Here is a 27,701-nt window from a genome sequence, read left to right on the forward strand (position 1 = left end):
AGTGTTGGAACCCTGGCTGCTGAGAATTCCAGACTTTCTGTGCTGCCAGGCCCTGACCCCCAGGAGAACACTGCACTGACCTGAGGCCCTGGAGAAGCTTCCAAAATGGAATGACAGAACTGGGATTGTGGGGTGGAGTTTGAACAGAAGTGTGTGATATCACAGGGTGGGAAACTCAGAGTTTAAGGATTTAGGATGCAGCAATAGATATAAAACAAGATGGAGGTTTTAGGGTGGAGGCTGCTCCTTCTCCTCCACCTCCTTCTCCATGGGTTTGGGTGGTTTTGTGGAATTGGATAAAAAAGTCCCCATTGCGGGCACGGGTGGTTGGGTATTGGGTTAAAAGTGAAAATAATTGAGGTGTCATTTCTTAATTGGACAGTTGATCCTTAAAAGGCCTTGGAGAGAGAGAGATGGGCTCCATTTTTAGTTTGTTGGAGTGAAGTGCTGCAGAGCTCAGGGTTTGTGAGACTGTGACATTGATAAGGAATAATAAACATTTGAGTGAGCACAAACTATAATTTCAAGTGCCTTCAATCCCAATATGACAGAAGAAAAAAGAAGCCAAGAACTGCACAAAAGCTGTGAAAGTTTTGGCTGCTACTCCGTAACTCAACCCTGCTGCTGTGCCACAGAGTAAAACCAGTTTGTGTCTGCCCTTCCAGTTGTGTTACTGGGATCTTAGCAAAACACAGGGTTTAGTCAGAGCTTTAAGAGACTTAATCCTGCAGTGGGGAATCCTGCCTAACTCTTCATCTCTCAAGTGAGTCACTGAGCTTCAAAGCTGTGTGTCCATCTGTGTGGCATCTCCAAACATTCCAAACACGCCTTGGTCTTGTTTTGTGCACGGACCTGCCTGGAAGAATCCTGGCTCCCCTGACCACAGCCAGAAAATATCCAGTGCTAAATACAAATTAGTTTTTCAGTATCCCCTGGGATCTGTAAAGCTCCTGCTTAAGTCTAATTCAGGATCCGCTTTGTTGGGCTGGGTTTTGTTTTAGCTTCACCCAAATTCTAGGTTTGCAGGTTTTACCAAAGGTGGTAAACTCATGCTGGAGTGTTTTGTTGAGCTGTAAAACTTTGTGTAGAACCCAGCCTGGAGAAGAGAAGGCTCTGGGGTGACCTCAGAGCAGCCTAAAGGGGCTGCGGGGGAGCTGGAGAGGGGCTTTCCATAGGGCCATGGAGTCAGAACAAGGGGGAATGGCCTGAACTGCAAAGAGAGCGGGTTTGGATTGGATATTGGGAAGAAATTCTTTATGTGAGCGTGGTAAGGCCTGGCACACGTTGTTCAGAGATATTATAAATTCCCCATGCCTGGAATTGTCCAAGACCAGGATGGATGGGGCTTGGAGCAATGTGGGACAGTGAAAGGTGTCCCTGCCCATAGCAGGGGGCTGGAATTAGATGATCTTTAAGATGCCTTCCATCCCAAACCATTCTCTGATACTTCAGTGCGTTTCAAATCCTCAAATTAAGTTCTTTTAAAACCAACTTCCTCTGTGTCAGGGGGAGGAGGCAAAGTGGGAGGTGATGGCTGGACAGTCACTGCCATCCCTCAGGGGGTGTTGATCCCAAAGAGAGTTGTGAAAAACAGAGTTCACTCCTTAGAATTTTTAGAAGTTTAATAATAGGATAAAGAAAGGACAATATTTCTAGCACTGGGGTGCTTTTGATGAACAGCCAAAGAGCACACCAAAAAACTTAAAATCATGTTCTCTATATACAGTTACATTGCTGGGGTTACCTGCATATTCATTAGCTTATGCATTAGTTAAATATTCCCGAGAAGTTTTGGTGTTGTAGGGACTCCTCGTGTTTAGGTTTCCCATCCTGCCTTATCTGCATGACATCCTGAGATCGAGTCAATAAATTTTATTCCTTCCCGTGGTTTCATCCCTGTTGTTTCACACTTTTCTGATAAGAGGAGTTAAGGAGCTCTTCGCCAGGCTCCAGGTTCTTGTGTCACTGTTATCACTCAGAGAGGTCAGTCCCTGGATGGCTTTACTCTGTTCCTCTCAGTTACAAAAAGCCTTTTTACATCTTATGTTTTGCTAGGTCTGTAGTACAATACATCCATCACAGCACTATTCCTATAAACAACACATAAATATCATATTCATTACACTACTATTTCTATGAGCTATACAGTACGTACTTAAGCTGATGGATATTATATTATATTATATTATATTATATTATATTATATTATATATATTATATTATATTATATTATATTATATTATATTATATTATATTATATTATATTATATTATATTATATTATATTATATTATATTATATATTGTGTTATATTTATTTTAAAAGTTACAATTTGCACCACATCTGTGGAAACCCAGGGCACCGGGAATATTTCTCTGTCTGCTCTGGGCTGTCCTGACCCCCAGGGGAGCACTGACTTTGACCCTCACTCATGGAGAAAACTTCCAAAGCCTCCAGGGAAACCAGAAACCACAAAAGTGTGAAATAGATTGTAGAGAGTGGTGTAGTGTGTGACTTGGGTGAGAAATTTAGGATTTAGGATTTTTAGTAGGTTCTAGATGGGTTCAAGATGGAGGGTACACGGTGTTGGCCCGAGTTCCCTTCTTCTTCCTCTTTCTTCTTGGGTTTGGGTGGTGTCTTGTAATTGGGTGGAAAAATCCGCATTGTGGGTCTTTAGGGGTCAGTTATTGGGGTAGAAAGGGAAATAATTTAGGAGTCACTTCTTAATTGGGTAGCTCAGTTTTTGATTAGATTTAAAAGGCCTTGCAACACGAGGTCGTTGGCCATTTTTGTGCTGTTTTCCTGCACGCAGAGTCTGGTGCAGACGGCGTGCTGAAGTTTTGATAAGATAACAATAAACAGAAGCTGCAGACAGAAAAAGTCCAGTGCGTCTCTGGTTCCTGACACAGAACTGCTCCAGGAGGGTCTCCCCTGCCAGGGGAGCCCCAGGGAGTTGCCCAGCTCGGGGCCCACAAACTCACACACACCTAAATACTTCTGATCAATAACAACATGCAAAAGCTAATCCATAAATGCAAATCCAATATTATCAGGTCACTTTTAACAACCTCCCGTGGGATGAACAGAAGGAAGGGCGGGACACGGATGTTTTGCAGCTGTGGTGGGGGACTCAGGGAAGGAGAAGCAGAGGGAACAGGAGGCAGGTGAGTCAGGAAGGAGTTTGCACCCATTCCCTGCTGCCCCTGGAAGAGGGAATGTGCCCTGGGATGGGGCAGAGTGCCAGGGCTGCGCCAGGCTGGGGCTCTGCACAGAACTTGCATTGTCCAACCCAAATTTATCAATTCTTTATTTCTTTTCTCTTTTTTTAAATTGCCTCCACCGCTTCTCTCCCAGGTCTGTTGTGTGGGGATTGTTCTGTTGCTCTCAGATTCTGGCAGCCTTGCTGAGCGTGAAGTTTAAGGGATAATAATAATAATAATGAAATAAATAATCATGGGCTGTTGTCCTGTACTACACTTCTACACGTGATTTACTGGTCTTTTCATGGCATGTCACTACCACAGAATCACAGAATATCTGGGTTGGAAGGGACCTTAAAGATCATCCAGCTCTACCCCCTGGGAAAGTAATTGGAAAACATCCTAAAAAATACACCATATTTTAGGACATGAATGTTATGTCTTAAGGAAATCCTCAAAAATACAAATTCTTTGCTCAGTCAGGCACATGCTTAGAAGCTCTGACCAGCATTTCCAAGAATAATTCTAAAATTTAGAAATTGAAATTTGAACTGGTGGCACTGCAGTTTGGAAAGGTTAAATTCCTAAAATCTAGCTAGGAAGGGGAGAGGCAGGTGGTGCCAAGAAAGGAAAACAGTATATTAATGTAACACTTAATATATTTATTGCACTTAATGTAATGTAACTTAATGTTTAATGAGTTACTTAATACTTAATGTAATTTATCACTGAAACAGTATAATCCAAATCTGAACAGTTTCTCCTCTCTCACCTTGAATAACTGAATTAATGCATTTCCCGTGATTTTTTTTTCCCCAGCTGCTTTGAGCAACCAGGATTTTCTGTCTGCATGTTAAAAAAAAGAGACCCAAAAAAAAACCACAAACAAAATCCCAAAGAGAATCAAAAGAGAGAGAAGGGAAAGAGGGAAGGAAAAAAAGGGGAAGGGGAAAAGGGAGGGAAGAGGGAAAGGGATGGCAAAGGAAAAATAAAAAAGGGAAGGGGAAGAAAAACTGAGGTTCAATAATGTTTCCGCACTGTATGAATCCTTTTTGGGCACGATCCTGTATTTTACATCCCATGGGTATTTTGATTTTGTTTGGTTGGTTTGTTCCTTTGCTTTGCTGTCACAGGACTAAAAGTCCTCCAGCACAATCACTTTCTTCCTAGCAAACAGATGGCTCCTTACATGGGAGCCCTCTATAAATGCGACATCTGACCTCTCGTAAATACCATAAAAATTCCCCCAAAATGCTTTTTTTTCCCTAAATCCACATAGTAGTGTAATATATACTACCTTAGACCGTAGCAAAATAGAGACTGTGAAGGGTTGAAATGCTTTTTCATGTCACTAACTCCGAAAAAGGTGTAAAATAATATTGTAGAATTATGAAAAGGTGTAAAAACTAATTGGGCGACTTCCCAGATTCGGGGACTATCTTCTCTGAAAGACAAGATAACAGAAACAGCAACCAGAGCGCTGAAAAAAATAAGAATGCATTGAGCCTCGTTATCAGGGAGTGAAAACACAACAGGATGGAGCCACAGGAAGAAATAAAATATATTAGTTTAACCTACGAGACGGCATGAAGACAAGTCAAAGGTTCAAACCAAGCAGAGAGCATCTGAACTCGGAGGGGCGTTTGAATATGTATGAGCTCTTATGAATATGCATGAGCCCTGTAGGGCATAAATAGAGCACGTGGTTCCATCGTGCTTGTGGCAAATGGCCGAGCGCCCGCCGCTGCACTGCATCCCTCAACAAGCTTGGATTCGAGTATTCAGTACTGAGCCGTGCTTCTCACATCCCCGAGCATCCCGGAGCTCTCCCGGTGCTTCCCGGGGCTCTACCGGTGCCTCCCGGAGCTCTCCCGGTGCCTCCCGGGTCTCTCTCCGGTGCTTCCCGGGGCTCTCTCCGGTGTTTCCCGGAGCTCTCCCAGTGCCTCCCGGGTCTCTCTCCCGGAGCTCTCCCGGTGCATCCCGGGTCTCTCTCCGGTGTTTCCCGGAGCTCTCCCGGTGCCTCCCGGGTCTCTCTCCGGTGCATCCCGGGTCTCTCTCCGGTGCATCCCGGGTCTCTCTCCGGTGCCTCCCGGAGCTCTCCCGGTGCCTCCCGGGTCTCTCTCCGGTGCTTCCCGGGGCTCTCTCCGGTGTTTCCCGGAGCTCTCCCAGTGCCTCCCGGGTCTCTCTCCCGGAGCTCTCCCGGTGCATCCCGGGTCTCTCTCCGGTGTTTCCCGGAGCTCTCCCGGTGCCTCCCGGGTCTCTCTCCGGTGCATCCCGGGTCTCTCTCCGGTGCATCCCGGGTCTCTCTCCGGTGCCTCCCGGAGCTCTCCCGGTGCCTCCCGGGTCTCTCTCCGGTGCTTCCCGGGGCTCTCTCCGGTGTTTCCCGGAGCTCTCCCAGTGCCTCCCGGGTCTCTCTCCCGGAGCTCTCCCGGTGCATCCCGGGTCTCTCTCCGGTGTTTCCCGGAGCTCTCCCGGTGCCTCCCGGGTCTCTCTCCGGTGCATCCCGGGTCTCTCTCCGGTGCATCCCGGGTCTCTCTCCGGTGCATCCCGGAGCTCTCCCGGTGCCTCCCGGGTCTCTCTCCGGTGCATCCCGGGTCTCTCTCCGGTGCATCCCGGAGCTCTCTCCGGTGCATCCCGGAGCTCTCTCCGGTGTTTCCCGGGTCTCTCTCCGGTGCCTCCCGGGTCTCTCTCCGGTGCATCCCGGGTCTCTCTCCGGTGCATCCCGGGTCTCTCTCCGGTGCTTCCCGGAGCTCTCTCCGGTGCATCCCGGGACTCTCTCCGGTGCATCCCGGGTCTCTCCCGGTGCATCCCGGAGCTTTCCCGGGGCGGAGGCGCCGTCCCCGCCCGCGTCGCCAGAGGGCGCTCATCGCCCCTGGCGGCCGCCGGGTTGTACCATCTCCCTGCAGTGGGGGGAGGCAGGTGACGCGCTGCGGGCCGTGTCGCGACGCGACAGAGGCTGACACCGGGAGAAAGGTGTCAGCGACAGCGCGTGACACCGACAGCGGGCGACATCGCCGGCGACCTCGGCTTATGGGCACAGCTGGAGCCCCGCCGCACCGCGGTGCCTCGACGCTCCCCGCACGGAGCTCGGTGGTGCGGCCCCGCGGCGCGGGCGGGGGCGGCGGCGTTCCATAGGCCGGGCTTCCATAGGGCACGCTTCCACAGGGCCGGCTCTCCATAGGGTGCGCTTCCATGGGGCCGGGCTTCTGTAGGGCACGGCTTCCATAGGGCACGTTTCCACAGGGCCGGCTCTCCACAGGGCGCGTTTCCATAGGGACTGCGGGAGCCGCTCCCGCCCCGCCGCCGCCCGGTTCCCCACACGCCGCCGCCGGCCCCGGGAGCTGCGGGGGCCCTGCGCAGGTAAGGCGGTGGCGGGGAAGGGACGGGAAGGGATGGGAAGGGACGGGAGGGGACCCGGCTGAGGGGCAGCGCTGCCGGAATGCCGCGATCCCGGGGTTGGAAGGGGATCGCCCAGCCCAGCCCTGCCTCACCTGGAGCAGGTGACACAGCCGGGTTGGGAACGGCTCCGGCCATTCCCGGCGAATTCCCGAGAGCCGCGGGAGCGTTTTGACAGCGCTGCCAGGGATTGGGATTGTTGGAGGGTCTGGGTGATCCTGAAGGATCTTCCCCAGCTCAGCATATTCCGTGGTTGTCCCAGTGCTCCGCCACCTCCATGGGGAGAAGCTCTTCCTCAGGCTGAGGTGGAATTTCCTGGTTTAATTTATGGCCGTCGCTCCTCGTCCTGCCCGCTGAAAGGAGCCTGGCATCAGTGGTGGAAGGTGATGAATGCTTATTTACATCGGGGTCTGTGACCTGGGATTTGGGTTACGTGCCTAAAAGTCTCTGGCAAGTGGGTTTTGTATGGGTTTTTTAATTATTTTATGTTACTACTTATTTTCCTGCCTTTGTGTCCAAGCACAAACATGATCTATTTGCCTTATTCCGATTATTGGATTTTATCCAGCCTTGCTGACATCTGGCAGCTGAGGTGCAGGAACATCAATCCACACTAAATCATCACTTCCATCCCTGCTTTACCTTTCTTTTCACTGCAAAAATCCAGGTGAAATACCCTGAGAGCTGATGTGTCCTGTCAGCAAAGCAGCTGCCTGATTCTGAGTGACCCGGACAAATCTCTTCTCCATGGAAGTGGCAGCAGCCCTGACTTGGCAGAGAGCTGCTGGAAAAACTTCCAGCTCCTGCTTTGTCCTCAGGAGTAGAAACAATCCCATGATTAAAATCTATAGATGAGATGAGGGAAATAGAGTTCCATTCCTTGCCCAGTGTTTGTATCAGATTACTCCAAATTTTTGCTGACAGTATCTTGCAGCTTTTCCACTTTGTTGGGTTTTATGGGAGGATTGACTTTATTTTTTTTGGAACAAGCAGAGCTGGATCCCAGGTGAATGAAATGTTATTCCCTGGTTTCATTCTCTCTGCTGTGAGCAGCACTGCAAACATCCTGATAAAGACAAAATTAAACCCTCTTTGTAGCTAAACAAACCAACAAACCAGCCCTGATGACATTGTGTGATAATTTTATTTTTCCATGGAGGTGGATCTGGCTTGGCTGGCACGGAGTGCTTTTATTGGCAATGCCTCAATCCTGCTCAGGGGAGTGCAAAGGTGGCTTCAACCTGCACTTAAAATCCTTTCTGGTTTTTCATTTTATCCAGCATTTTTCTGGTTTTGAGAGTTTCTTACCAAATCCCTTCTATTGATGGAGTTAAAGTTGTTTATTACAACATATTTAATGTTTTAAAGGATGTGGAGGATGGCTTGGGTTTATTTTTGTGTCCTAACAGCAGGAGTCTGAATGCAGATGTCCTTCAGAAATGTAAAATATTTTGTTCCAGAGCTGTGATTTCTTTTCTCTATCAGTGATGCAGCAGGGGTTGACCTAAACCTAAGCATATTTAAACTATTCTAGAAGAATATTTTGACGTTTTCCAACAGAACTAGTGTCAGAGGTAGCAAAGGAGACAAGGAAGGGTTTTTTAAGTAGGGAAAATCCAACCATGCTTGGATTCCATTGTTCTGAACCAGGTATATTTGAATTTTTAACCTAAATGCCTTGCAAAACACAGGAAAATCAAGTCTGAACAGCTGATCTTTATATATAAAAATATATTTTTATATTTTATTTGTATTATATTCCTGTTTTGTTGAAATACAGGAAGATTATAATGCATGGCTTGGCATTTTGGCACAACACCTTGGACTTGCACTTGAGCACGTGCTGCTGCCAAGTGGAGCTGCAGAGCTCTGAGAGCTCCTTCTGCTGAGGGCTGAGAGGCCTGGAGCAGGATTCCCCTGGCAAGCTGTGTTTGCACAGGGAATGTTCCCCATTCCAGGCTCCAGGTGACACAGCACAGCACAGAGAATGAGTTCTGAAGGCAATTCCCAGCTCCCCAACTCCTTGGAGGGAGACTTGGGGATCCTCCCCCTTGTTATTGTGTATGGAATGGGAAAAACACCTTCCAGAAATAGGAAAAAGTGACTGAAAATCTTTTGGGAGAGGCAGTGGGAAGTCAAAATTATTTTGGCAATTATTTTTAACTTTGTGTTGAAATTTTGACCTGTTTATTGTGCTGGCAGTGCTTCTCCTTATTTATTATCTCAGCTGTGGCAGAACTGAAATTTGGGTGACTTTTGTAACCCTTTGCATGTTTGAGTTTTCCAGGAGGCTCCACCTTGCTATGAGCTGCCAAGATGGATCCAGAAGAGCAGGATTTACTTGGAGATTACAGATACAGGAATTATTCTTCAGCAATTGAGAAAGCTTTGAGGAACTTTGAATCATCCAGTGAATGGGCAGATCTGATCTCTTCCCTTGGCAAGCTCAATAAGGTACAGAGGGGAATTTTTGTAATTTATTTGTGATATTCGTATTGGTGTGAACTTTTCTGGCACTTCCAGCACTTGAAAAAAATTGAAAATTCACTCAAGAAAAAGAATGGAAGGAGCTAAGTCAGTATTTTTCATATAAAGGTGAGAAATTCTGGTGGATTTCTCACATAGATATAAAAGAGCTTTCCTGCAAATGGTATTTGCTGTCCTTATGCTGCTAAGTTAATTTAATTTAATTAATTTAATTTTTGCGTCAAAGAAACCCTCACTCTAGAACAGCTAAAAAGCTTTTCTAGAAAAGAGGAAACGAGAAGTTTTAGAATATTTTCTGAGTCAAAACTTCTATTTAAAAGTCACATTTCCTTGGCTGTGCCCTCCCCTCAGATTTCGGGAAATTTGGTGGTTTTTGTATGACCATGGAGAGAGACAGAAATACTGGTTTGGAACAGGAGTTTCACATTTCTGCCTGCAGTTTTTCATCATGATTTTGGCTCCCATCAAGAGCCAGAGGCCTTCAAAATGCTTTTCTCCAAAGGGAAAATATGAAATAATTAGAGTGAGAGGAAGGCTTTGATCTTTTTTGTTGACCTAGATGAACACTAAGCACCCACCTGAGCTCTTATTCAGGTACAGAATTGCCAAAATCTGTGGCAGCAGAGCAGAAACCAAAGGAAAAGCTTTCAGCTGATCCAGAGCCCATCTGCTATGGGGTTTTATGGATTTAATCTTTTTAGGAGCTTAAGAATTGGTGGAGCAAATCATCCCCAGTGTTCATCCCTGTCTGTTGTCTGAAAACCAGGAGGGATGTGGCAGGGGAAGGAAAATAAGATGTCAGTAGCTATGGGGATTTTTGGAGGATTTATGGGGATTTTTGAAGGAGTTTTGAATGACTTAGAGACTGGATTTTTGAGTTGTTTTTGATGATGTGGTTTTTTTTTTTTTATTTTCTATATAGGTAGGAAGGGTGAGTTTGGCTCACCTTGTTCCAGTATGGTTTGGAAGGTCACAAGACCCTTAGTTAAAAGACTTTTAAGGAGTTATTGACTAATAAAACACTGTTAATAAGGATATTTATGTTTTTGACTCAATCTTTAAGTATTTCATCTTATGGACTACAGTGTGAGCTTTCTTAGCTAATTATGCTATGACACAAAAAACAACAGTGCTGCATTTTAATTTCTTTGTTTACTTTTGCAATTACTTTTATTTTTTTAATATCTTAAACTTATTTTCAACTTTCTTTTATTTTGCTTAATCTTTCTCTGCTTTAAACTATAAATTTATGTTCTCTCTTCTAGCACCTCAGCTTGGGAGCCTTTTCCAAGGTCTTAGCTCAAATCCTGGGTTTAATTCTAAGCTTTGGCTTCCAGGCCCAAAGTTCTGAGTTTTTTGTATTTCAGATTCCAGCAAGTAACCATTCCCTGAACTCCTGGGATTACTTGGTCTCTGACAGCCTCAAATATAAATATTATTGTTGAGTTTTATCAGGGTGCTTCTTCTGGCAGGAAAACCTCAGTGGTGGAGGTAGATGAGCAGGAAGGAGATCAGTGATAAAACTGTTTTTACAATCTACACGTGGCTCTATTAAAGATCCTGGGGGTCACTTGTGTGCAGGGATAACTGAGATCAATCACCCATGAAAATGCTGAGAAAGGCAAGCACAAAACACAAGAAGTCAAGAAGTTCAGAAGTTCTTTTCCAGAGCAGTGTGAAATCAGCCTTACACCACATGGGTGTAATATTTTTTGAGACTTTTTCTCCTGCAGGCCCTATTGAGACACAAACACTCTCTTATTTTCATAAAGCTCAGTGGCATCACCCTCCAGGTAATCCAAGGTCTGGAAAAAGCAAGATGTAGATGTCCTTCAGAAATATAAAATATTCTGTTTCAGAGCTGTGATTTCTGTATCAGTGATGCAGCAGGGACTGACCTAAACCCAAGCATATTTAAACTATTCTTGAAGAATATTTTGATGTTTTCCAACAGAACTGGTGTCAGAGGTAGCAAAAGAGACAAGGAAGGATCCCTTAAAATATCCCTTAAAAATGAGGTAAAAAATGGAGCTTGGTGAAGAGAAACAACTCTGCTGCTTCTCTGTTGCTCCTTGATGATCTTAAAATCTCTTCCAACCTCAGTAATTCTACTCAGGATAAACTGGAGCTTGGTTTTGAGTTCCTCTGTTGCTTCCACAGCTTCAAATAATATTTTCTGGTGACTTGCAGAGCCAGGGAATCAACATCTGAATGCTCAGTTTGCAGATGTGCAGAAATTTGATTTTATCATTTAAGGGAGATGAGTTTCATGTGACTTGACAATAATCCAGACAAGCTTCACCTTGGATTGCTTTGAGGCAGGCAGAGCAATAAAGGGGTTTATTTTTTGTTTTGTGACTCATCTCTTGCTTAAAGTAGGTCAGAGGAATGTTGTCCTAACATTGTGTGTGCTCCTCGTGGGGTTTATGGGGAGCCTGAAGAGTTGCTGTAGTTTTACCCCCTTTTTTGGGATGATTTTTGGGTTTCTGAGGTCAGGAGAGATGAATCTCCCCTTCAGAGTTAAAAAACTGCAGGTACCAGGTGTGAGCATGAGAGAATTGGCAGAATTTGCTCATTTATTTTACACCCCAAACTTATAAGGGAAAGATCTTGGGGGGTTATTTTGAATAGTGTTGGTGTAAGAGATCATTGTGGGAAATGAGAACCAGTGGAAAGTAATATTTCTGATAAGAATATAAATGGGCAGATGCAAATATATAAATATTATATAAAGACTCAAAATATTAGAATATAAATATTATAATATTTAACTATAGTCTGTATTTATAATATATTATAAATATATAGTATATAATATATATAAAATATATAATATATAATGTATAATATATTATATATTATATATAATATATAATATAAATATTATGGTCTAATATTTAAATACATATTATATTTATATAAGTATAATATTTATATAAATATATGTATATATTATATAAATATGTGTGTGTATATCTAAGATATAAAAATAATATATTTATAAATAGGATAATCCACTATTACAAAATTATGCATATTTTATTCTAATAAGAATATAAATGGGCAGGTGGATGAAACAGGCAAGAAATATGGATGTCAGTGTTTTAAAGAGGTTTCAGCTTCATTTTTCAGTGAGAAATCACTTTCATACTTGGATAAAAAAGCTGCTGCTGGGGTGGAGGGATGTTTAAAGTTAACTTTTAAACTTAAAAATAGCTGCTGGTTCAGTACAGGTGGGTTTGTCAATGGAACAGGTGCTTTTAACATTATTTTTGTATCCAAAACGCCTTCCACTGTATTCAAAGTATAAACAAATAGCAAATATATATAAAATATTCATGTGTGGGGAGTTTCAGGCAATTAAGAGGATAAAAATATGCTGAAGTTAGGAAAATCCAAAAGCTCAGTTTGCATTAGGGTTTTTTATTCAGATTATAGTGATGTGTTTTCCATAAACATCAACTCTGGGTGTAGGCGAGAAGTAGGGATGTGGCAAAATGAATAACTGAGGAGTAGAAAATATTGGATTTTGGTTTTGTAAGGAAATAAGGAAAGGAGTGGTTTTTAAAAAATCCCTGACATTTGTGGTGGTGAGGCCCTGCACAGAATTCTCTGTTGGTTTGGAAAGTCAGGTGTCTGCTAAGGAAGGCAGGAGCCTCCCCTGAAACAGAAAAAAAAAAATGTAGACCCCCCTCCCTCAGAATTGTTATAAATTTGAAATTAAGGGGGGGCTCTCAGGCAAAAATATGGGCACAGGAATAACAGTTCTTTATTAGGGAAGAAAATAAAAAGATAAAATAAACAATGCAGTGAATGAAAGCAACACTGACAGAGTCAGAATACAACCTGACACCCTGTGGGTCAGGGTGTTGGCAGCAGTCCAAGTCCAGTTTGAAATTTATATATAGAAAAATGTAAAAAAAAATAGATATATAAATTCATAGAATTTATGTAGAATCCTGGAGTGGCAGGTGTGTATTGTAAATGTAGGTGAACTCGGTGGGAAGAAATGCTGATGTCCGACTCCAGTTCAGAAGCTGAATGATTTCTTTATTATAACTATGCTATGATACATTAATATACTATTTAAAGGAGATACTAAAACTACAAACCTACTTTTTTAACTACCAAATCTAACTAACTCACAACTGGTGACCCTCTCTGAGAGTCCAGCCACAGGTGGGTTGGATTGGCCATCAGCTCAAACAATCCTCACCAGAATCCAACCAAGCAATCACCCCAGGTGAGCAATTCTCCAAACCCATTCCACATGGGGAAAACAAGGAGCAGAAATAGAAATGGTTTTCTCTTTCTTTCCTCTGTGCTCCTCTATGAAAAAATCCTGAGAGAGAGAGAAAAGAATGTGCCTGCCACAGGTGTGGTTCTGTTGGAGCAGTGATCCTGTAGGAAAGGGGTGTAGTCCTGCAGTGGAGGAGGCAGCTGTTCCTCTGGGAATTCCAGTGCAGGAAAAGCCTTGCTGGTTGTTCCAGAAACTCAAGATTGTATCCAGGTAGGAATGCTTGGCTCCTCCCTCTGGGCAGAGCATCTCCCAGTGGGGTGCTACAGTTCTCATCAGCCACGCAGTGACATTCTGTAGGGAGCGTTGGTGTCCTGGGCGGATGGAGACCAGAGATCTCTGCAGTCAGGCCTTGGAATATGCAATTTGTTGCAAAGGGTGTGGGTGTGGGGTCCTGCTTGGAGCTGCCAACTTCAGCTTGTCCCCAAGGAGAGACATGAGAGAGTTGAGTGAGTGTCCGGTCCCCCAGGCACACCTTATCAGGGGGCTTCAAAGTGGGCACGGAATGAGACTTGGGCCAATGGGATTGCAGATACTGATGCTTCAGGGGAGGGTTACAGGTGTGGGATGAACATTTTGAGGGGTGAGGCAGAACATTTCCTCTGACCCTTGGACCTTGTAGGTAGAGGGCATTGTTTAATCAAAAGGGGGATTGCCTTCAGCTGGCTGTGCTATTGTTTTCTAGTTGTTTAGTAACTAAGGTTTGGTATCTCAAAGCTTGTTCTCATTTCAGTCACACTTACAGTTTCTGTATTTTGCAAATCTTTTGCCAGGCAATCATATTTATAAGGCTTTCCTATTTCATCCTCCCCAACACTTTCAATAGCCCATTATCAGCTGATGTCTCCCCTGAGAGAGGATTGGTTGTGGAAGAGATGAGGAAAACTGCCCAATGAAGAGAAGATAACACCACCCCTCTAACAGCTGGCAGTTTTTATCCAAGGATAAAAAGCAGTTTGAAAGTGCTCTTTTACAGCAAATAATACTGAAATTCCTGGATGGATTGGCTTGGAAGGGACATTAAAGATCATTTTGAGGGTTGGTTGTGGAAGAGATAAGGAAAAGTGCCCAATGAAGAGAAGATAACACCACACCTCTAACAGCTGGCTACACCTTGCCTTGCAATCCAGGACAATTCCCAGAGCAGCTGGGGCTGCCCCTGCACCCCTGGCAGTGCCCGAGGCCAGCGTGGGGACAGTGGAGGTGTCCCTGCCATGCCAAAGGTTGGAGTAAAATGATCTTTAAGGTCCCTTCCAAGCCAATCCATCCAGGAATTTCAGTATTATTTGCTCTAAAAGAGCACTTCCTAACTGCTTTTTATCCTTGGATAAAAATTTCTGTATTTATTCTAGGAATTTATATATATATATATATAAATTACTTACATTTTTCTAGATATAAATTATAAATTATTTTTTATATATTTATTCATATATTTATTTATTTATTCTATTTATTTATTCCATTTATATATTTATTCTATTTATTCATTCTATTTATTTATATATTCTATTTGTTCTCTTTATTTATTCTATTTATTTACTTATTCTATTTATTCTATAAATTTCAAACTTTAAAACTGCTTTTTATGCTTGGATAAAATTTTTAATATTTATTATATAATTTATATATTATAAATTATATTAAAATTATTTAAATTTCTATCTATATCTTTATATATAAAATTATTTAATATTAAATTATAAGTTATTTTTATATCTTTATTATATAAATGTCAAAATGCTTTTTATCCTTGGGTAAAAAAATTTATATTTATTATATGAATTTTTATATATTACAAATAAGTTTATATATATATAAATTATTAAAATTTCTATATAAAAGTATTTAATATTAAATTATGAATTATTTTAATATATTTTTTATTATTATTTTTTATCCTTGAACATAACACAACTCTGTAAATCCAAGTTTTAACCTTTACTCTGCAATTTCAAAGCAATTATTTTTCAAAATCCAACTTGCAACAGGAAATAAATCTGGGATTTTTTGTTCTGAAGGCTTTTCTTGCCTCAGGAACTTTGGGGTGAACCCGATCTCCCCCGAATCCTTGTTGTGTTTGGAGGGGAGAGAAAAACAAAGCCCAGAATTTTTCCCCAAACCCACTGGACAAATGCAGTATTTGGGATATTTTATTCCTCTTTTCTCCTCTTTTTAAATACAACTCCAACTCCTCCTAATTTTAAAATTAGTTCTCCAATTTTCAAATTAATTCTATTCAGAGTATTTCTATAGAAGCTGGAGCTCTGTTTGGAATTTTTTTTTTACTTGGAAAATGAATCAGTGGAAAATAGAATCACAGGGTCTTCTTCTCCCGCTCTCCTCACAACCACTGTTGTTTAAACAAGAATTACGTATTATATTATTATATATTAACAGGAATTATGAATTATATTATTAGGTATTTCCTAATTGAAGATAATCTTAGAAATTGATGCTGCCTTTTCCTGGAATTCTAGTGATGGAAATAAAAATATTTACTTGATTTGCATGGAGTTTTTATCGTTGTTTTTAACAGATTTCTAGTGCAGAAGGAATTAAACCAGGAATTGAGGAAATGCAAATATCCCTCTGTGCTTGTGGTTTAATTTGAAGGCACAGGTGCAAAAAATAGCAAGTTTTCCTTTTGTAGACAATTCTGTATTTTTATAGCCCAATTTCAGAGAAATTCTGAGCACCCTCAGGTGTTCATGTTGGAAACAAAGGTGTGGGATGGGATCTGGAGTTTATTCACCTCTACCAGCCAAAGTTATCATTCCAGCATTCCTGGCTCCTGATTCTTTGTTCCTTTTTCTCTTGTGGAAGCTCAGGATATTTAAAAATCCAACTTCTCAACTTTGCCTGTCAGCTGGAGGAGATTAATTATCATTTAAAAATCTGTCTATTACCACCTCACTCTTATTTCAGGGAACACTTGGAGATCCCTCTGCTAATGAATGCCTTTCAAACCTTTTTAAATCCTTGGAGCTGCAATTCTGGGCAAGCTGGGAAGAACCTGAACCTTCCCACAAAGCAGCAGGGAGGACTCTTGGGACAAGCACAACCTTCTGAAATGTTGGAATGGGGTTTGAAATCCCTGAAGCTGCTGGAGATCAGGTGTGGCAGCGTGGGGTTTGGATGGTGGATGCTGCTACCTGATTCCCAGTAAGCATCTCCTGTGGAAAAGAAGTTTGGGGAGGAATTCGGGCAAAGCAAAACCCACACACTGTTGGTTTCTGGTGTGAAGTTTTGCTGCTGCTGCTGTGGTTTTAGGTGTAACAGCAGCACACCACCCTCACCATGGCAGAAGGGCCTTCTGTAGGGTCAGTTCCAGTGAGGTTTGTTCCAGCAATCCCAAGGGAAATCAGGGCCAAAGGACAAACAATGGGGTGTGCACAAGGTTAAGTATGGGATGGCACAAAGGGCACTGCCCTGCAGGGAAGATGGGGCTGGCCACCAGGGATACCACAGCCAGTGAGGGAACAGGGAAAGGAGAAACCACGAGAATTTGGGACGTGGGGAAAGGAACTGGGAGGGATCATGGTGTTGCAAGGCTCCGTGGGGAAGTCTCCTCTTGCAGCCTAGGTGGAAGCTCTGGTTTATTCCTTCAGGGCGATTTCCCTGAAGGTTCCAAAGGATTCCACAACTCCCCTGGTTTTTCTTACCGTGAAGACTTCCCCAGTGGACCTCGGTAGACACTTAACAGGGAAACATGAGTAAAATGATACAAACAATGATTACAACCCAAAAAATTCCTTTAACAAGAGGTGAAACCCATCCTGTCAACCCCCACTGTCTGAAAACTCATTGATCCAATTTGAGTTCTCAACTTTTAATTCCTTTACTTGCTTCCTCAGCTTGTGGATGCTTGTGTGGATGGATTCTGAGTGTGAGGAAAGGTTGAGGCAGCTCATCCCTTCAAAATCTTGGCAGCCATGTGTGGGAAATGAATTTGTAGGGAATTCTCCAAGCCTGACAGAAGGATCACACACTGTGCACCTGTGTGCAAACCTTGAGACAAGAAATGCTGACTTAGAAATGCCATGGAGTAGGACAGACATTGCTGAGAGAGGAATCCAAGTTTCCAAGGATGGCCTTGCAAACAAGACTGGATCCTTTGGAGAAATAGAATTATTTATTTTTATAAATACTCTGAATACATATTACAGTACAATAGAGTTTATACTCTGAGTACAGAGGAAGGCATTTTGGATATAAAAATAATGTTAAAAGCACCTGTTCCATTGACAAACCCACCTGTACTGAACCAGCAGCTATTTTTAAGTTTAAAAGTTTAAACTTAATTTTTAAGTTTAAACATCCCTCCACCCCAGCAGCTTTTTTATCCAAGTATGAAAGTGATTTCTCACTGAAAAATGAAGCTGAAACCTCTTTAAAACACTGACATCCATATTTCCTGCCTGGGTCATCCACCTGCCCATTTATATTCTTATTAGAATGAAAGATGAATTACAATGAGACCCACTAGCGGTAATTTTAGATAATTGGCTTTAAGGCATTTACAGCATGGTGTGGATAAAGCTGATAGGCCAAGAAACACTTAGAGTGTACTGTAATTAATAAATAATTGGCTTCTGACTGTGATGGGATGAATTATAACACCTGTATTGTCTCACCTTCTCATGAGATTGAAAATGGAACAGAAGTTTTTAAACCACCTCTCAGCTGCCCCATCTCTGGGTCAGGAAAAGGGAATTGTCCAGCACCATGTCCATGGGCAAGCAGCAGAAGCCTGTTGCTGCTTGGCTCTGCAGTGTTGCGTGCCTGGCAGTGCCAGTGTCACCGAGCAGGGCACTGAGTGCAGAGAGGTGACATCTGCCTGCTCACTAAGCCAACTTTCCTAGTGAGAAAGCCCAACAAGACCCTCAGCTGTGGCCACCCAAGGTAAAAATAGAGAGACCACGGCTCTCTTTTCTTTGTTCCAATTGTGAAAGTAATCCTGTGCCCCCAGGAGTAATTAATTAGTTAATTAAGACGCACAAGAGAACTGATTTTTCCTCTTGTGGAGAAAAACTTCTCTCCCTCAGTAAACTAAATAAAGACTATTTTGAAAGTAGTAAACTAAGAAAAAAATTAAAATTTTGTTTCTTTACATTATCAGTAAAAAAAGAAAGATTGTAGGAGAAAAAGAAGTGTTCCAAAAGCTTTATTTTATTTCTTACTACTTTTCTTTTTCTTTTAGTTACTATTAATAAAATTTTCTTCATACCCTTTTAAAGTTTTAAACCTACTTTACCTTTCTCCTAATCCTATCTTCCTACCTCACAACAAAAAATAAGTACATAGGTAATTAACCAGCACCAAAACATACCACACTCTTTAATACATCAAACCAAAAAATCTTAAAATTAAAGAAATCTTAAATTAACAAACCAAAACCACTACACAAAATTAATATTTCCACCCAGTTTCAAACTAAAACCACCACATTGGCTATCACAATTTTCATCAAATTCAGTGTATGATCTCTTTTGGTGTGGCAGTTATCAGGGACAAGTGGGAATTTTCAAGAAGATGTGATATTGGGATGGAATTCCTGGCTGGGAGGGTGCCCAGAGAAGCTGGGGATGCCTGGAAGTGTCCAAAGGGATTTTGGATGGGGTTTGGAGCACCCTGGGATAGTGGAAGGTGTCACTGCCCATCCCTGGATGATCTTTAAATTCCCTTCCAAGCCATTCCAGGATTCTAAATATTCCGTTTATCATTAAATATCATTATCCCTGATGTTTGGGGAAGGGAGTTCTTATTTCCTTCAAATCCTTAGGAAATGTTGGAGCCAAAGCTGAGGTGCCATTATTGCTGTAGTGGAGCTGATGCTCTGTAGAATAAACAGTGAATAATTCCATGTTTTTAAATTCAAACTCTTGGAATATTAGGATGGTGTTTGTTCAGTCTGAACACTGAGAGGGAAAATATTTGCTGTTAGAATCCGAAATACAAAAAACTCTCAGAATTTTGAGCCTGTAGTAAACCAAAACTTAGAATTAAACACAAGATTTAATCTGAAACCTTGGAAAAAGCTTCCAAACTTAGGTGCTAAAAGGGAAAATGTAAATTTATAATGTAAAACAAAACCACGTTTAAGTAAAAAAATGTTTATAGTTTTAAAGTTTAAAGTATAGAAAAAAATAATTACAAAAGTAAACAAAGAATTTAAAATACAATACTGTGAGTTTTTGTGTTATAATTAACTAAGGAAACTTACACTGGAGAATGAGTCCATAAAACAAAATACTTTAAAATTAAGTCAAAAACATAAATATCCTTATGAACAGTGTTTTATTAGTCAATAACTCCTTAAAAAGTCTTATAACTAAAAGTCTTTTAACCTTCTAAACCATACCGTAACAATGTAAACCAAACTCACCCTTCCTACCTATGTAAAAAATTAAAAAATAAACCACATCATCAAAACCAACTCAAAAATCCCATCTCAAATTCCTCCCAAAACTGCTCACAGGCGAATTAGCACAATTTACCACTGGCCTGCTTTTTGTAATTAACTCCTTTTATATCTCTAAATATACAGAGAGGGTGTGGGCAAATACATGCCAAGCAATATAAATAGAAAGTTCCAAGGTCCAGCTTTCCAGAAATCTTCACAGTTCTTACAACTCTTAAGGATTCTAGTGTTGAAATAACATTCCTCATGTACCACATGAGTAAAAGGCCCAAATATCAAAGGTATAAAAAAAGTAACTCCACAAATAGGTGAAATAATGGTTTCTTTTTGGATTCAGGTTTTTATCATCCATTAATCGCAGCTCTGCCCGTGCTGGGTGGGAGGAGGAGGGAAATGAAGTGGCTCTAAGTGACATCTGTGTGTCTGCCAGGATGGGCTGGCATTTCTGTTTGCTGTTGTTATAAACTCCCAACCTCTTTTTCTCCTTGGGTAAATTTCCTGCCAGCTGCTCTCACTAAAAGGATTTTATCTCCTCCCTTTCCTGCTGAGGAGTGCTCAGGGAAAAGCCACCTGCTTTACGTTTATTCCCCTTTCTGCTGCTTTTCCAAGCAAAACAGAAGAACCTCAAGTTGAAAATAATTCCATAGGCTAAAACCCTGATTTCATTTTGGGAAGAGACAAGAATTTGCCTGATCCTGGAAACATCCCAAATGTCCACGTGCTCTGGAACATCTCTGCTGGTGTTCAGCTTCGTTTTCTACCTCTGTTGAGGTCAGGATTGAAGGCACTTGAGACCACAGTTCATGTTCAGAATTAGATGTTTATTATTTCTTATCTGTGTCGCAGTCTCACAAACCCTGAGTTCTACAGTATTTTACTCCAACAAGGTAAAAAACGGAGCCCATCTCTCTCTCTCCAAGGCCTTTTAAGGATCAACTGTCCAATTAAGAAATGACACCTCAATTATTTTCACTTTTAACCCAATACCCAACCACCCGTGCCTGCAATGGGGACTTTTTTATCCAATTCCACAAAACCACCCAAACCCATGGAGAAGGAGGTGAAGGAGAAGGAGCAGCCTCCACCCTAAAACCTCCATCTTGCTTTATATCTATTGCTGCATCCTAAACCCTTAAACTCTGAGTTTCCCACCCTGTGATATCACACACTTCTGTTCAAACTCCACACCTATAATCTCAGTTTTATTATTGAATTTTGGAAGCTTCTCCAGGGCCTCAGGTCAGTGCCGTGTTCTCCTGGGGGTCAGGGCCTGGCAGCACAGAAAGTCTGGAATTCTCAGCAGCCAGAACCCCAGCACATCTGTTTGTGTTTGCCCATTGAGCAAAGCCTGCAGTGCCCTTGACTTGACAATTTTCTTTTTGATTGTCTCTGACCTGTTGAGAAAAGTGATTTATTTCCCTGCTGAAATGCTCTGGTGGCTCAAGGAAAGGAGTTACCTTTCCCAGGAAGGTTTTTTCCTAAAACCTTGCCCAGCAGCAAATCTTATTTCAGTATTTCCTGTCCTAAACATCTTTTGATTGCGCATGAATGCAGTGAGTGATCCAACTCAGTGAATGCAGCCACAGAGAATTCCAGAGCTGAGGCTTTATCCCACTTCATCATCTCTGCTTTGCTTGGAAGGTTTGGGGTTTTTTTGGTTCAGGTATTGGGGAAAAAATTGTTCCCTGTGAGGGAGGGGAGGCCCTGGCACAGGTTTTCCAAGGAAGCTGTGAGCTCCTCATCCCTGGAAGTGTCCAAGGCCAGGTTGGGCAGGGCTTGGAGCACCCTGGGACAATGGAAGGTGTTGGAACAACATGATCTTTAAGTTCCCTTCCAACCCATTCCATGATTCCATCCATGAAGGGAGAATTTCTGAGGAAAGGGAAATCCTGAATTCTTCCTTTATTCCCTAAAAGCTAAGATGCTCTTCTTGTCACTTCCCTTTCCCCTTGGAGATGGGATAAGCTGGATGCCCTGTCCCAATCCTGTTCCTTGACTCCCTTTTCCCTCCTCTAGGCAGACTCACGCCAGGCTTTTCCAAATTTTCCATGGCTGATCCCAAATGAAAACTCAGCTGCAGAGTTCTGCTGTAACAAAATGCAGTTAGGAGTTCAAACTCTTCCCAGTATTCTCCTGAACCTTAATTAAACAGCTATTAGATATTTTATATTTCACATTATAACTATTTCTTCTCCTCTCCTTTCTCCCGCAGGCTCTGCAGAGTAACCTGAAGTATTCTCTGCTGCCCAGAAGATTGATCATCAGTAAAAGATTATCCCAGTGCTTGCACCCAGCCCTGCCCAGTGGGGTGCACTTAAAGGCTTTAGAAACCTATGAAATAATCTTTAAAATCATTGGCACCAAATGGCTTGCCAAGGATTTATTCTTGTACAGGTAATTTGCATTTTTTTTTCTAAGGCACAAAACCAGCTCATCAAGGATTTATTTTTGTACAGGTCATTTAATTTTTTTTTCTTTCTAGGGCATAACCATCTCAATTTATTAAAATTAACTCTCATTTTGTCTTTCTTTTGGATTCAAAGCTCTGGTTTGTTCCCTCTGCTGGCAAATGCAGCAATGTCAGTGAGACCTGTTCTCCTTGGCTTGTATGAGAAATATTTTCTCCCTCTCCAAAAATCCCTCCTGCCTGGTCTCCAGGCCTTTGTAATTGGGCTGCTGCCTGGCTTGGAAGAAGGATCAGAAATTTATGACAGGTAACATTAATTATTCCATCTTATGGCTTTCTAGGGAATTCTCAAGAAATTTCTGTCAGATTTCTATAAATAAAAGAGTTTCTAAAGGGGTATGAATGGTGGGACCTGGAAAATGCTGAAATAAAAAGTCCCTTTCCTCTCTATTTTCATCCCAGGAGGAGAAGAGAAGAGGAAAAGGAGGCTTAAAAATAGAAATCCTGAAAGAAAAGAATAAAAAATTTCTTAAAGCTCCTCTGACTCCTAAATAATTCACCTGACTCCCCAAACCACTGCTCTGGAGATAAATTTTCTTTGAATTCTGTAACATGAGAGAGCAGCTGAATTCTTTCCAATATTTCTGTATAATCTGACAAAAATATGGAGCAGGGAGTTAATGGGAATTGCAAGTAAATTCCAATATCTCACCTCTGGTTTTACACCTTCTTGCCCTATTTTTGATGGCATCATTTTCCTCTTTGAACAAACAGGATCTGACATATATTTCATAAATCTTGGCAAATATTTATGTAAAAATTAATTTAATCGGGTGTTTTTTTTGTGAAACACCAATTTACATGAGGGAGTTTTTCTTTTGTTTACTCATTGCAATGATCCTGGGTTAAGAATATCTTGTCAGAAGATTGGTTATTTTTCAATTCTTTTTCATGAGAGGCTCTCCACTGAGTGTTTTCAGAACCTTCAATATTGAGGAGTAAAATTAATCCGTCTCCTGCTGTTCCTGAAAGTGAACAAAGTGCTGAGGTTGTGCTTCAGCCTAGACACCATTTCCAGCTCCAAATTTCCCTGAATTTGTGCACTCACACAGAAAATGGAAGAGGAAAACTGCTTTGAGGGATTTTTTTAATAAAGAAACGGGAAAAAAATGATGGAAACAATGGGAGGGTGTTTCCTCTTCTGAGCTGGGATTTTCCTCTTTTCTCAATCTTGCCTTCCTCATGTGAGGTTTTAATTCCTCCTTTATGGTAAAATACCAAAGTGTTCCAGAGCAGGGACTGTGCTTCAGCCGCAGGATTTTCAGTGTGATGGTCTGGAATTCATTTCAGGGTGTCCTTTGTGCAATTTGTTGTTTTATCTCATGGAACCATGGGATGGTTTGGGTTGGAAGGGACCTTAAATCTCATCCAGTGCCACCCCTGCCATGGCAGGGACACCTCCCACTGTCCCAGGCTGCTCCAGCCCCAGTGTCCAACCTGGCCTTGGGCACTGCAGGATCCAGGGGACTTCACATCTCTTGTTTTTCTTCATCCAGTGCCTAAAAAATTAACCCTGTTGGTTTGAAAGTAGGAATTTTTAGTATAACCTCCAGTTCCCAGACTGACAAAATTGGCTTTCAGATTTTAACATCTGCTCAAATGACTTCCAATTTAGCCTTTCACACCTCTGACAATAAACATTCTGCAATCACAGGTGCTGAAGTTGTTTGGTCAGAGCTAAATATTTGCAGATATTTCCTGGAGAATTTTCCAGTGTGTGAACAGAGACTTTGTTTCAGTGATAAAGGATTGAGTGAGTTTGATTTTTTTTGTACAATGAGATTCATCCATCACCATCTGGGATAGGGGAATATGTTCCCTACCTGTGGCAGGGGGTGGAATGAGATGATTTTTGGGTCCCTTCCAACACAAACCTTCCCAAGATTCTGTGATAAAGGGAAATACTGACAACACAAAGCTGCAAAACATTGAATAAATTATATCAGCTCTATATAATTCCATTTCTGTGGTAGCATATCAGCTAACAAAGGGTTTATTCTCTGGCTGTGTACAGAACAGATGCTCTGCTGGTGAAGCTGTCCCTGCTGATGGGCCAGGAGGTGTTTTATGGAGCTCTCTGGGGCAGTGTCCTGGGCAGCCCATCCATCAGGCTCCCTGCTTCCCTCTTCGTAGTCAGCCACATCAACAGGGAACTCTCTGGCAAACAGCAGAAATTCATGCTTGGCACTGATTATAAACTCACAGTAAGTTCATTTTACACTCCTGTCTGGGTTTGAAAAGCCAGGTGTCTGCTAAGGAAGGCAGGAGACTCCTTTGAAATGGAAAATGTAAACCCCCTCCTCTGAATTATTATAGATTTGAAATTAAGGGGCTCTCAGGCAAAGATATGGGAGTAGGAATAACAGCTCTTTACTTGGAAAATTAAAATACAAATGCAATATTACAAACCCAAACCACTGCGAGAGTCAGAACAGGCCCTGGCAGACTGTGGGTCAAGGTGGTGGCAGCAGTCCCATCCCATGGTGGCTCAGCCCTGCAGTGCCAGCTGTGGCTCTGCTGGAGCAGGGATCCTGCACAAGGCTGGAGTTTTCCTCTGAAGCTCCAGGGCTGCTGGAGATGGGCCTGGGCTTCCTCTGGGAATGCAGTGGAGAAGAAAGCTGCTCCTCTGGGAATGCAGTGGGCAAAGGCTGCTGTGGTGTTCCCAAAGTCAGATTGTATCCAGGTAGGAATGCTTGGCTCCTCCCCTGGGTGGAGCATCTCCCCATGGGATGATGGAATTTTCTCAGCCATGCAGGGACACTCACTGGCCATGAACAGAAGATAATTAGTAATTAATGGCCCATGAACAGAAGAGATCTCCTGGAGGGAGGATTGGCTGTGGGAGAGATAAAGAAAGAACTGCCCAGGGAACAGCAGAGAACTGCCCCAGCTCTGACAGATGGGAACAGAACACACAGCCCCAGCCACATCCTGTAACCTAAAACAGCCCCATAATCCCAGCCTTCTCTAGATCAGATTAGGATGCCATGCAATTAAAAATATTTTGAGACTGAAAAGTTCATGCTCTGAAATTGCTCCATCCATTTAATTTGAAGAGCAGCTTTTCTGGTTTCAGTGTTTAATGTGCAGTTCCCAATGTGTTTGCTGTTCTGGAATTTTGTGTCTTTTTATTTTTCCAGTAAAATGGAAATCTTCTGTAGGGAGTAATTTGTGTTGAGTATATGGAATAAGTGTAAGGCTAATTAGACTAATACATACATTTTTGGAGGTTTTACATCTTGTAACTCTTGGACATTCTGTACTCTTACAAACCCAATATTACCAATTTTTTAATAGCCACAAAAGTTTGTTTTAACTCAGTTTGGGTGCAGGAGTTAAATTGTAATTATCCTCTTATTTAAACAAGATATTGTTCATAGGTAGCCAAATTTTCTTCCTTTCCTACCAGTGATTATTTGATAGCAAAATCAAATAGAAGGTTGTGTTTTCCTTTTCCAGATAAAGTCTTTGTGCGTGTCAGTGCTGGATTCCAATGTCCTTGTGCAGAGGAACACTCTGGAAGCAATCCTCTTCTTTTTCCCATTTTACACAGCTTTGGTAAGGGGACTGTTTTGGGATTTTCCCATGGAAGGTGTGTTCTGTGCAAGCAGCCCAGCTTGCCACCTCTGCTACTGCCAAATGGCTGAATTTTGAACCTTTAAAATCCATGAATTTGGGGATTTCTTTTGCCCCATCAATTTGAGGAGTGGAGAAGACTCTGCTGCTTCTCAGAGTCTTTACAGCTTCCAAGGCTGAAGAAATTATTTCACAGGGGCTTTTGGGGGATATTTGGAATGTGCTTGAACTATTCAGGCCTGAGCAGCTCATGTGGAAAACATATGAAGTTTATTCAAGTAGGATTTTAGAATGTAGAATTGTCCACATGAAGTTATTTCTGGTAAAGACCAGAGGAGAAAATCTTACTTAAAACAAAATTTGTTCCTATTGTTTCCACACCTCCCTGTAGGACAGGTAGTGTTTAGGATGAAGGAAGAGCTTTTAAGTCTTAAGGAGAAAAGAAACTACAGGGTGAGCTCAGTGTGGCCTTGCAGGGCCTGGAGGAGCCCCAGGAGACCTGGAGAGAGACAATTTCCAGGGCATGCAGGGACAGGAGCCAGGGAATGGCTCCCAGTGCCAGAGGGCAGGGCTGGATGGGAGATTGGGAATTGGGAATTGTTCCCTGGCAGGGTGGGCAGGGGCTGGGATGGAATTCCCAGAGCAGCTGGGGCTGCCCCTGGATCCCTGGCAGTGCCCAAGGCCAGGTTGGACACTGGGGCTGGGAGCAGCCTGGGACAGTGGGAGGTGTCCCTGCCATGGCAGGGGTGGAATGGGATGAGCTTTAAGGTCCCTCCCATGCTGTGACTCCATGATCCCACTTTTCTCAGATCCCTTGAGATTGTCATGTTTTTTTATTGATGACAAGGATGAGGGTGTTGAGCCTTTCATTAGAAAATCTGCAGACCACACTGAGCTGAGAGCTGTGTCCTCTGTTGGAAGGTGGGAGGGCTCTGCAGAGAGACCTGGAACAGTTGGATGATGGGCAGAGCCCAGCGGGATGAAGTTTAATAAATCCAAGTGTTGAGTCCTGCATTTTGGCCACAATAACCCCCTGCTGTGGTGTGGGCTGGGGACGGTGTGGCTGGGCAGTGCCCAGGCAGAAAGGGACCTGGGGGCACTGGACAGCCAACAGAACATGAGCCAGCAGTGTGCCTGGTGACCAAAAAGGCCAGCGGCTCCTGGCCTGGATGAGGAATGGTGTGGCCAGCAGGAGCAGGGAGGTCATTCTGCCCCTGTACCTGGCACAGGTGAGGGCACACCTCGAGTGCTGTGTCCAGCTCTGGCCCCTCCGTTTGGGAAGGTCATGGAGGGGCTGGAGCACATCCAGAGGAGGCAACGAGGCTGGAGAGGGGCTGGGAGCACAAACCCTGTGAGGAACCACTGAGGGAGCTGGGGGTGCTCAGCCTGGAGAAAAGGAGACTCAGGGGTGACCTCAGCGCTCTCCACAGCTCCTGAAAGGTGGCTGTGGCCAGCTGGGGCTGGGCTCTTTCTCCAGGCAGCACTGACAGAGCCAGAGCACACAGCCTCGAGCTGCACCAAGGGAAATACAGGCTGGAGATCAGGAAAAGGTTTTCACAGAAAGGGTGATAAAGTTCTGGAGTGGCTGCCCGGGGAGGTGGTGCAGTCACCATCCCTGGGTGTGTTTAACAAAGCCTGGATGTGGCACTGGGGGCCAGGGTGGAGTTGAGGTGTTGGGGCTGGGTTGGACTCGATGGTCTTGGAGGTCTCTTCCAACCCAGTGATTCTAGGATCCTGTGAATTCTTGACATTTTTAGCACACAAACCATTTTCCTGTTGATGCTTTGTTACCTTTTTCCCAAAATATTCTTATTTCCAATGCAAAAACCCAGCCCATCACTGATTTGACTCATTT

The 27,701-nt window shown here is 42.9% G+C and overlaps 1 protein-coding gene and 1 long non-coding RNA gene across 3 annotated transcripts in view; both read left to right on the forward strand.

Moving 5' to 3' along the window:
- The window catches only part of LOC137468135 (uncharacterized), a 232,988-nt gene that overhangs the window by 174,935 nt on the left and 30,352 nt on the right, over positions 1-27,701 (forward strand). The window lies entirely within an intron of this gene.
- Positions 6,101-27,701, forward strand: part of DOP1B (DOP1 leucine zipper like protein B) — a 51,953-nt gene continuing 30,352 nt past the window's right edge. The window contains exons 1-6 of one of the 2 annotated variants that reach the window (XM_068179516.1): positions 6,101-6,172; positions 8,883-9,049; positions 22,016-22,197; positions 22,347-22,517; positions 24,285-24,474; positions 25,730-25,828. In XM_068179516.1, the coding sequence (XP_068035617.1) occupies positions 8,912-9,049; positions 22,016-22,197; positions 22,347-22,517; positions 24,285-24,474; positions 25,730-25,828 (780 nt within the window). In that variant the 5' untranslated portion in view covers positions 6,101-6,172; positions 8,883-8,911. Of the gene's footprint in view, positions 6,173-6,415; positions 6,560-8,882; positions 9,050-22,015; positions 22,198-22,346; positions 22,518-24,284; positions 24,475-25,729; positions 25,829-27,701 lie in introns of those variants that run through there. The other variant, XM_068179514.1, reaches the window with a different exon arrangement.

This window comes from Anomalospiza imberbis, chromosome 2 (genome assembly GCF_031753505.1).
Source record: "Anomalospiza imberbis isolate Cuckoo-Finch-1a 21T00152 chromosome 2, ASM3175350v1, whole genome shotgun sequence".
Taxonomy (NCBI): Eukaryota; Metazoa; Chordata; class Aves; order Passeriformes; family Viduidae; genus Anomalospiza; species Anomalospiza imberbis.